The 11,591-nt window shown below is 37.1% G+C and overlaps 1 protein-coding gene across 1 annotated transcript in view; it reads right to left on the minus strand.

Annotated features, from left to right (window-relative positions):
- The window catches only part of LOC145991885 (uncharacterized), a 51,612-nt gene that overhangs the window by 37,589 nt on the left and 2,432 nt on the right, over positions 1 to 11,591 (minus strand). Inside the window, exons 2-4 of the mRNA XM_083127919.1 lie at positions 9,824 to 11,176; positions 9,033 to 9,102; positions 8,059 to 8,479 (exon numbers count right to left, since the gene is read on the minus strand). Of these exons, the coding sequence (XP_082984045.1) occupies positions 8,059 to 8,479; positions 9,033 to 9,102; positions 9,824 to 11,138 (1,806 nt within the window). The 5' untranslated portion in view covers positions 11,139 to 11,176. The remainder of the gene's footprint in view (positions 1 to 8,058; positions 8,480 to 9,032; positions 9,103 to 9,823; positions 11,177 to 11,591) is intronic.

Below are 11,591 nucleotides of genomic sequence, written 5' to 3' on the forward strand. Positions count from 1 at the left end.
AAACTTATTCATCAAAGTTTTCATAAATCTGACTTCACCCCTGAATTCCTGGTGAAATTCTAGCCCAAAACCACACCCCACATGCCCCCCTTCCCATTTAAAAGGAATGAAGTTGGATCCAAGATGGCGGACGTTGTCATGGCATGCACCAAAAAGTTTCCACCTAGGCCTAACATATTACTAGCATGACCAATTGCTACAATCTACACTCCCTTTCATTGTATAAGGGGTGGTCAGGGACTTTTGACTCACTGTATTATTGTTGCTTTACGTCCCTTTTCTGTCTCTTGTCTTAACGCCAGGGAAACAATAAGAATGAATGATGCATTGATAAAACTGTGCTAGGACAAGCGAACTGATAGATTCATGTCTTGATTAATTGATTGATTGATTTAGTTTATTTTACGATGCCTTTCTGCCACTTTTGGCGAATCGCTAGGATAAGGATGAGTGATGATAGTATGAAATTGATGAAATGACACTCGGAATGCACAAGCCAGGACCCGAACACGGAGAAGTGAGTAGCGAGACCTAAAGAATCGCACACATACGGAGAGGATAACGAAAGGCACTGGGGGTAGCTGATGGGGACTACAACCATTCTCGAAATTTTTAGAAAATCGACAATTTCAAATGAAAGCAGTGAAGAACTCGAAATAAACCGAAGTGGTAAAGGGAAACTCCTCTTAAAATGACCCCGGTTACCACTATTGTCTTTGAACAACTTTTAAAACGATAAAAAATTGAAATTACGAAGTACTCAATTGTGCATCCCACTCCAACCTAGAACGCAACTGACTTCTAATACATAGTTCATAACGATGTTATTTTTTTTTCAAGCAGAGTTCAATAATTTCAAATTAGAAACTTTTCTACTGATAACATACTGCACACTTTTATTTATTATTATTGTTATTATTATTATTAAACTTTTTTGTTCTACTTGTAGTCTTATATTCTGGTAAAAAACTGCAGGATTTTTCCGTTTCCCAAAATAGTAGTAATACTATGTTTTTAAAGTTGTTCTTCAGACACAAGGCAATACTAAAATATTCTTCAATATGCTAAACTTAATTTTAATCAGAAATGCAATCAAGGAATCTTTAATAGTTGTTCTTGTATGTACGCATTGCTTGCATTGTAGAATTATTTTCCTGTAGTTTACGGTTATTACAAGAATAAAATAACAGTTTTTCGTTGTGACGTTTCAGGAGAACACACGCTCCCTTCATCAGACATTTATTTTCATTTTGACTAAAGATACAGTTATAACAATGGTTAGCATTTTTTAAAAGAAAAAGAATCCGTTATATAATGGATGTTGTCAATGTTACATTGTTGTAATATAGCAACTTAACTGCGAAAAGAAGTAGTCTGTTTTATTTCTATTTCAGATATTTTTTTTTGATCACATTATTTTTTATTTAAAATTATGAATCCACAAAAATCATCAGGTAATTCAAATTCATCATTGTTTTCACAAGGTCTCTTGATGTTTTCTGTTACATTACATTTTAAAGATGGTGGCTTACTCTATTTGTGAAAAAGAAAACTCCATACTGGATCTATGTTACCATTTTCATTAGTTAATTTATTCCAGTGTTCTTCTGCAATGAACGAAGCTTCCCAGACATTCAACTCTATGTTTCCCGTCAATCTTTTTAAAACCCTTCTCTTTTTAATCAAATGATTCTCTTCGATGATGTGAGCTGACAAACCTGTTCTTGGGTTTAGATTTATAATGTCCAAATCGTGTTCGTGCCATCTTGTTTTGTGTAATAATTACTATGTGTTTGTATCATGTATTATATATTTATGTAAATTATATTGTATATAGCAAATTGTAATGCCTATTGTAATTGGAGCATTCGCTCTGTTATAGGCGATTGGTTAATAAATAAATAAATCTTATTGCCATTTTCCTTGCTGTTTGTCCTACATAATCCTTTGAACATGAACAATTTATATTATGTATTCCTGTGGTTTCCACATAATTCATAATTTTAAATAAAAAATAATGTGATCAAAAAAAATTATCTGAAATAAAAATAAAACAGACTGCTTGTTTTCACAGTTAAGTTGTTATATTACAACAATGTAACATTGACAACATCCATTATATAACGGATTCTTTTTGTTTAAAAAATTGCTAACCATTGTTATAACTGTATCTTTAGTCAAAATGAAAATAAATGTCTGATGAAGGGAGCGTGTGTTCTCCTGAAACGTCACAACGAGAAACTGTTTTCTTATGCTTGTAATAACCGTAAACTACAGGAAAATAATAAGGAATCTTTCAATGTATTTTTAATGACATTTTCTTTGTTTAATTACTTCAAAATTTGTATGATATAAATATCACAAACCATGGGATAAGAAGAAAATATCGAAGGATGCACGTAAAATGTCGAAGCCTGGTCAAGGATTACCTATTTAAATTACACACACACACATTAAAAAAATGTAGAGTTTCTACCTTTGCTTAGAGCGATCAAACTCAACCTGTGTGCTTTAAGACTTCTTGGAGGATGGTATTTAATTAGGGCTGAGCCGATGCCCTTGTATCTGTATCGGCCGATACCCCTGGTATCGGTATCGGAAGGTAAAAAAAAAGTTGTTTTTTTTTTTTTTTTTTTTTTTTTTTTTTTTTTTTTTTTTACCGGTACCAGTCGATACTTTTATAGCATTTTGGTCTTTCACGGGGTCTAATCATCCTGGAAATTATGAAAAATTCAAAGTTTAATTTTATTTTGCACAAATTTTGCACGAAAACTACATTTTTAATTAAATAATCCTAATTCTTGAACATTCTAAAGCAAATATCTTGGTAAACTGATGCATATAATTAGATAAAAATATTTACACAATCATATTGTTCAATATTTTGAACAAATTTTGATTATTGCAATTCTCAAAGTATCATCGGCTCAGCCCTATATTTAATCAATATAGAAGGTAAAAGAGTATCTTACACGATGCTCAGTCAACGACGCATGTAAAAGTTTTGTAATGAGATGTCTACGTTAAACATGAACACCCAATTCCTAGTCTATTCTATACTAAGCTTGACATAAGACATAAACAGAACTTTCACAGTACAAGGCTTATTCACAACACCAATCACCACTGAATTTCTAAACATTCCATGAATAGCATAAGGGAAATCACAGAAGCTTTAAAATTCTCCACAATGAACCTAAATTTTGGTTCAGAAAGTAAAATATAGCCGCACTAAATCGAAATGTACTTACAAGAAAAACTCAGTCCTTGATCCACTGTGCGTTCCCACAGGTTAGTCAATAACTAACTTGAGAATAGTGACATGCGTCACAATCTTCCATGAAAGTCTATAATCTCTACAGCTTTATTAAAAAGTTTAAAGTGCTTGAATATATACGACGTAACGCAGTACTACATAAATTTTTATACAAATATACTTTATAATGTATATTGCTTGAATTTATACGATCGTTTTATGAGTTAGCCTCTGATCATGGACTAATGGCAACCTTGACAGGGCAGATCCCATTAATTGTCCATCATTTTAGGACTGTTAGTTTTCGCCCAAGCGGTTAGATGGCGCTAGGCACTTCTATCTCCAACGGAAATGTCGTATAGCAACTTCCATATCCTCCGCCTTCGCCATGGCTTATGGGAGTTTGTTATCCTGCTATATACGAGTATTTTGCTTGGCTTGGTAGTGTATTAACAGAATATAAGACTTCAAGTATAAGAACAAAAAAGGTTAATAATAATAATAATAATAATAGTGCGCAGTATGTTATCAGAAGATTTTTTTAATTTTAAATTATTGAATTCTGCTTGAAAAAATAACGTCGTTATAATCTATGTATTAGACATTATTCTAAATAAAATTTACAATATAGCTATAGCTACCCTGTATATAAAATCCAACTGAAATCTCAGAAGGAAAATAATTTGGTATTTTACATTTCTTGACTTCAATGTCCTATTACAGTTGACTGTTTGTGTAATTACTTTTTCAATTGACAATATTGAGAGATTGACTCATTGACGTTCTAAAGTTGTTGTTTTTTTAAATATTATTTTTAGCTTTAACCGAGCGTCATGTGCAGAGTTGAATTGTGACATCTATTTTCACGTGGTGACTCCCCAAAGGAAGTATCTAGGGGTCACTTCATCACACATGCATTATTAGAACTAGGTGGAATTGTAGGTTACGAATTGTTAGGAGGGCCAGATTTAGAACTCTTAGCAATTTGTTTTAGTAACTGTTAGAAGCTGGATGTGCCCTACACCAGATCCGTCTATCCAGCGAATCAAGGCCCAACTGAAAAACATTCCGCCACTCAAGCAAAATTTTCTGGCGACACAAGTGCCATGAGTTAGTGGCGTTCTCTGAATAAATGAAACTCCTGAACGATAGTCTACAGCTCGATCTTACTTAAATAAGACAGTAGGCACTGTGCTTCCTCTATGAAAGCTCACAAATTGTAAAAGATAGCCACTAACTATGTTGTCAATGTTGTTTTGTGTATCTTGTCAATTTGAAAAACAATTTTCATGTCTGCTTGATAGGTCCCACTAAAATACTTCTGTTCTTTCCAGATTTCAAGAACGTCAGCCATGGGAGGAAATCTAACTGCACCGAAAGTTCCAAAACTTCCCGGGCTGGAGTACATCTTATGTTTCTTATTAGCAACAGCAAGTTTCGTGTCTTCAGACATATCCATCACTTCTTGTCCAGAAGAGTGCAACTGTGAGCCAGTATACGGAAAACCAACGGCCGACTGCTCCCATAATAATATAATGGAAATTCCTGACAACCTGAGCCCCGAAACAGAAATACTGGATTTATCCAGAAACAATATTTTGGATCTTCGAGACGACATATTCAAAGATCTGGACATAGACGAGCTCGAGTTTCTGTATCTTTCCCACAATGCCATCGAGTATCTCAGCCTAGACTCACTACGAGGTCTTACTCGGTTGGTTGTCCTTGATTTGTCACATAACAGACTAAGATATGTTCATCCAGAGAGTTTCAAGTATAATCACAGACTACAGACTCTTTACTTAGGAGGAAATCCGCTCAAGATCTTCGATAGTGGACCGCTTTTGATGATACCATCCTTAACCTCTTTGGATCTGTCTTCCACAAGCTTGAGACACTTGAGTGATCGTTCCTTTCTTGGCACTGAAGAACTTGTTAGCTTAAATTTGTCGGGCAATCATCTATCTTACATGAATCCTGAAGCCTTATCCCCTCTGAGGCACCTAACCGTGCTTGACATATCTTGGAACCGTTTTCCATGCAACTGTGATTCCATGAGATTCTACAATGTTCTGCAACGATCTTCTTTCATAGTGCAAGGAGAATTCACATGTGTAGAAGATGGCGATGCCAGAAGAATGTTGGCTGAGTTTGGTGATCTTTGCATAAACAAGCACTCAACGCACAGCACACCGACCAAATATGATGATGATGATCATGATGAGTACGATCCTTTCAATGCTGTCAAGATCCCCAATCCTGAAGACAGTTACTTGTGGCCAATCATTGGCGGTCTACTAACAGCAACTTGCCTGTTCCTGATTCTGATGACTGCTTTGATCGTGACGAACTGGTACGACGGGAGGGGCCATTTTGTTCAGCGGCGCCATCTTGTTCAGCGTGATAGGGATTTTGAAGAGCATACAAGAGTCCTTCTTTCCCCAGAGGGAATTTTTCACAAGATCAAACATCATCATGGACACGCACTCAATGCACAATTTACGCTACCGCATGATCTTTACCAAGGTGACATCACACCATACGTTCACCATCACCACACAAAACTGTATAACAGACCCAATGTTGATTTTTAGATTCATCGGATAGTGAACGATATGTATTGAAATAGCTTATTTTTCAAGTCAGACTGACTAGGGTATTAAACAATTAACAACACCACATCTTATTTCGTCCTATGAGACCCAGAGGAACGTAACTGCGAGAATGCGTTTTTCAGTGTTGTTTAAATAAACTCCTCTGAAGAGCTCTATTTGGAGTCAGTTTACTGACTCTTTTTAAGAGTCAGACATATTCCTAAGAATAAATTATTTCCTATCTCCTGTAAATTTGATAAATTTGAGTTACATCCGTCTGGTTCTCACACTATGATTTTATAAATTTCATTCTAAAATCTTCACTCATTCAGTCAACTTTTACTGTTTTGATGAACAAATATGAAGTATGCAAATATGTATGAAACATTAAATGTTTATGTCAAGAGTTGCTTTGGAGTTTCAAGTATAACTACTATATCGTCGAGTCATTGAGTTCGTCAATTTTGTTAATCACCAGCGCTACCTTTATCTCAACGCTTCTGCTAGATGTGGACAATTCGACTGTTTCGTCCATGGTTTATGGTGGATATTGGTTCTCCTTCAGGTAGAACCTATATATATTAAACATTACTTTCGTATGACACCATGCAAGTTGATCTTTCTACGTTTAGTAAACTTTCATATTTGTCTAGATACTAAAACCCACAGTTAAAACTTATAATCTGCTCCACATTCGTATATATTTAATATTTTATTACATTCCACAGAAAGTAGCTTCTATTATGTGTTATAATGAAATAATTGGATTGTATTAAAATTAAGTAAACAAATATCTGTTTGAACTGTAGAAAACACTAGTTAAGTAATGTACAAATTAAGTGATTTTCTGAGATCTGTCATCACGTTTTGTGTAATTGCGATGATTCTGAAATCAAGGATCTGGAAATTGAGAAAAGTGGATCAAAATATATTTGCGAAAAGGTAAAACGTTGACACGTCCTTTCCCGTTCTACAAATACATAGTTGTTGTTATTTCGTAATCTCTGTAACTAAGCATAGGATTGATTTTATTTCAATATTTTAGCCTAGATCTGATGACGTCAGAGAATAGACTTTGTACACCTTGAAACTCAACTTGTAATAATAATATTAATATATCTTTATTCAGCGGCGAGGTTCAGCACATGCTGTTCTCCCATATAACCCTTCTCAATATAGAGTTTACATATACATTCTACAAGCAGAATAAATATAAAATTATAAAATAAAATTAAGTCAAAGAAAATGAAAATGAAAAAGTTGAATAAAAGCTCTTATCAACTATTCATTGTGGGTTGTAATTTTATTCATGTGTGTCTCACTCGTACAGCCTACCTAGAAGAAAGTTTTTCGATTTGGATTTATGATCATGCGGTATTGGTTGGTTAGTTATTGTTGTGTGCAATTTATTCCAGATTAAGACTGCATTTACCGAAAATAGTGACTTGAAAGAGCCAGTGGAATGCACAACTATTGCTTACCAATTTGTCCATAACTTTTTTTATTTTCTCTTTCATACTTTGTGTGTGTGTTTAAGGAATAGAATTTTAAGTGTGCAGGTGCACAGGTTGCCAGCAACTTGTTTGGCGATTCGTTTCAATTCATAAAACTCCAATTTTGGTCAATCTATATCAAACTGTCCCAAAAAAAACATAATTGGTTGCTCGACCATTTTTTAAATTTTTCATTTTATGTTGTTACCCCTATGCAAGGGTGGTTCAAAACAGGCATTATTTTTCTGAAATTTAACTCCTTTTGAAATTGGAGGCCATTATTATTTCATGACTATTGTTTCGACATTGTTGGCCTTTGCTGACAGTTGTCATAATTATCGTAACTCAGGTACGAAAAATTATAGAAAGCTAGGGTAAAAAGCATTGTTGCTACATTTTCTGTTCTGTGCCTTTCTTCACCATTTCTATTGTAAATGGATGAAATTTAGGGCCAAAAATAATATTCAATTTTGAAGAACAATCAAAGTTTAGGAATTTTTAGTAGGGAAGTAATATAATATCAGAGATCCAATTCTTTCTTAGAGAAAACATATAAAGGGTGTTCCATTAAGACGGATCAAAGTTAGCAGTAAATAAAACGGTGTTATTGGTGAAACTTTATTGCTTTCACTTTTGGATCATGTTATTAGAGGCATGACAATTATGTGTGAAAAACAATATCGGCCAAATGTCCGCCAAGGCTTCGGCGGCACACGTCCACTCGATGGTCACAATTTTTGATGACGTCTCTGCATAGTTGCTCGTCGATCTCACCAATATGCCTTATTATCTCATCCTTCAGCTGTTGAATTGTTGTTGGCTTGTTGGCATAGACCTTACTTTTGAGATAACCCCAAAGGAAGAAATCTAATGGGGTTAAGTCGCACGATCGTGGTGGCCAATTGACATCGCTGTTTCGAGAGATGATGCGACCTGGGAACTTCTCATTCAATAAAGTCATTGTTGCATTGGCTGTGTGGCTTGCGGCGCCGTCCTGTTGGAACCACAAATCTTCGACATCCATAGCATTCAATTCAGGCCATAAAAAGTTGGTTATCATGTCACGGTATCGCTCGCCTGTGACCGTTACAGAATTCCCGGCATCATTTTCGAAGAAATACGGGTCAATGATTCCGCTAGCAAAAAATGCACACCAAACAGTGACCTGTTGTGGATGCAGTGGCTTTTCAACAATGTTCCTTGGATTTTCATCAGCCCAAATGCGACAATTCTGCTTATTAACGAACCCACCAAGATGAAAATGGGCTTCATCACTAAAGATGATTTTTTGTGACAAATCATCATCGGCTTGTTTTTGCTCGTGCATCCAATTGACAGATGTACGGCGCTTCAAATGGTCAGCAGGCTTCAATTCTTGTGTCAATTGAATTTTGTAAGCGTGTAGAGACAGATCCTTTGTCAAAATTCGTTGTAGCGTTGTTGTGGAGAGGTTCAATTCCTACGCGCGATGACGAATAGAGGTGTCTGGATTCGTGGCCACATTCTCGCGCACTGCAGCAATGTTTTCAGCTGAACGGCGTAAACGAGCACGCATTGGCGTTTTCACATCTGCCACCGACCCAGTTTGTTTGAATTTACGAACAATTTTACCAATTGCACTCTCAGTTCACCAAAAAAATCGCGAAGTGCCCGAAATGGATTTCTGTTTGACGTCCATTTTCGTAATACGCTTCGATAACGTTGCTCGATTGTAAATCTTTCCATGGTTGCAATTGGCAAAGGCTGAAGTTGTTAAAATCTGAAAGAAAAAGAAAAAAAACATTAAACACTTAACCTTATTTCACATTTCAAATCGTTCCAAATTAATGGAACACCCTTTACATCCAAAGTTTTGGCAAAGAAATGTTTCAGCTCGGTTACTGGTTTCCTCTTTGAGTTATAGTTTTTTGAAAATTCTCTTTTTTCATTTTCTTTAAATTTGGGTCCCAGTATCTCTGGTGGGGACCTAACATAAATTTGATATTTACAGCGTAAAAAGTACTGTATGAGACGTAATTATAAATTCGAGATTCATATTCCATGGATAACAAAGTTACAACAGGGGGAAGTTGGACAAAAACAGGCAAATTTACGTTATTAGTTATAAATAAATATTTACTTTTTATGAACTATCACGCAATTAAAATTATTTAATTTATTAATTATATCATACGAATGGTATAGTATGAATGAAAAGATATGTATGACAGAGGTTAAGACATGCAAGCAGATATATTTTTTCAGATTTTGAAATATCCTAGCGATTTTTGGAAGGAGAGGAAAATTCGAAAACAGCTGCCCTGGCATCGGGCAAAGGTTCAGCCTTAACACAGCATCGTCTGTATAAAAATACACAGCGATACGAACAACGTATTACAGCAATATAAATGTTTATAATGAAGCTTGAATGTTTTATTGCTGAATTTTACAAGATGCACGAAAAGTTTAAGTTAATAAATCAATTTTGTGTTTTGTGTTTCAAGTATAACTGTACCGTCGTGCCATTGGGCGCTTGTCATCATGTTCTTCAGTATTTGAAACCATTTGTTGATCTCCAGCGCTGATCTCAACACCTTTGGTAGATGTGGACAGTTTGACTGTTTCTTCCATGTTTTGTTCCGTAATTAGTTGTTCTGCTCTGTTTGCCAATCTGTAAGTGTCTACTGAACGTTCACTTTTTGCCATGAGTGTTACCGTCCATTCTTTAGGAACGGTTTTCGCTTGACGTTCCTTGGACTGCTGTACTGAAATCATGAAGAATGCTAAGACTAGAGCAAGAGCAGTGGCTAACAGTAAAGTCTCTACTTTCATGAAGACATTGTCACCTAACTGGAAGGTGCAAGAACCAATGGAGAAGTTGCTTATGTCAGCGTCATAGCTTAACTCGTAGCTATCCTCGTCTATGACGTTGAACTGAAACCTCTCCTTGCTTTCTTTATCCCTAGACCAGGAGAGCCTGAGGTGTTTCAGCTTAGGAAGATTAGCAAACACCGCCTTGCTGAGGTTGCTGAGTTTGCAGCGGCTTAGATCAATTGTCTTCAGCGTCTCGCAGTCTTTGATGGAGATCCTCTGAAGAGGGTTGCAAGACAGGTTGAGGAGGGTTAGTTGATCAAGGGTGGTCATGAAGTTAGCGGGGATTTCTTTCACTAGGCAATGGCTGATGTTGAGTGTGTGCAATGAGAATGCTGTTGGAGTCTCGACCTTCTCCAGCGGGTTCCAGGACAGGTCCAGGTACTCCAGTCTCGGAAGGTGAGCTAGTGAGGTTTCCTCCAGGATGGATATTTTGCAGTGGACCATCACCACTTTCCGAAGAGACAAGGAGGTTAAGGTAGACACCTTGTGGATAGGATTGTTGGACAGATTGAGAAATCTCAGTCTTGGTAGCTCGGAAAAGGTCCCAAGGTGAATATCCACAAGGTCGTTCCTGGAAAGGTCCAAAAAGGTAAGGTTCCTTAGTCCTAAGAACGCATCTTTGTGGATCTCACGGATGTGGTTGTCAGGCATGTGGAGTCTGAGAAGATGTGGAAGACTCCACACGCCGAACGCCCACGGAGTCAGTTCCCGGATGCGATTGTCCCGGAGGTCTAGAAGGTTCGCGGCGCTGTTCAGATTCTCCGGGACCTTCCTGTAGGCTGCGGAAGCGCAGTTGATGCTCACTTCGCCGTGGATGACAGAGCATATGCACTCTGGGGGACACCCATCCTCCATGAGATAGTTTGGCGATTTCAGAGCACTTGCAGGAAGTAGCATGCAGGTGGCCAGAATCAGGGTACAAGTGTTTGTGTGGCGCATCATGATTTATCACGTGGAAAGTAGCTGGGAACAACGGAAATCTGAAACGAAAAGATGAGAACAAAAGTGAATCGAAATACAGTGTAATTTACTAAAAAAAAATATTCAGAAGAAAGAGAGGGCATTTGTACGGACGTCTGGAGAGAGGGTCAAACCGCTTGGTGAACCCTCCCCCTAAAGGTAAAAAGGTAAAGTGTTCCCCTGTGCATAGCACCACGCCATGAAGGCGTATAAGGGGTGTGGGGGTAACGCCCCACACTTTCTTGATCCGGTCGTGAGTGGGGGTGATGTGATCAGCATCACGCCCCTGACCGCCTTTACCCCCCAGGGTTTCCCCCAGGTACCCATGTTATTCGAAGCTGGGTGGGCGCCGGGGCCGCTTCCACCGTTAGAAAATTTCTATGGGAGGTGAACCCTCCCCCTCCCATAGAAATTGGCATCGTTAATTCCAAATTA

The sequence above is a fragment of the Lepisma saccharinum genome, chromosome 8, assembly GCF_977018435.1.
Source record: "Lepisma saccharinum chromosome 8, izLepSacc3.1, whole genome shotgun sequence".
Lineage (NCBI taxonomy): Eukaryota > Metazoa > Arthropoda > Insecta > Zygentoma > Lepismatidae > Lepisma > Lepisma saccharinum.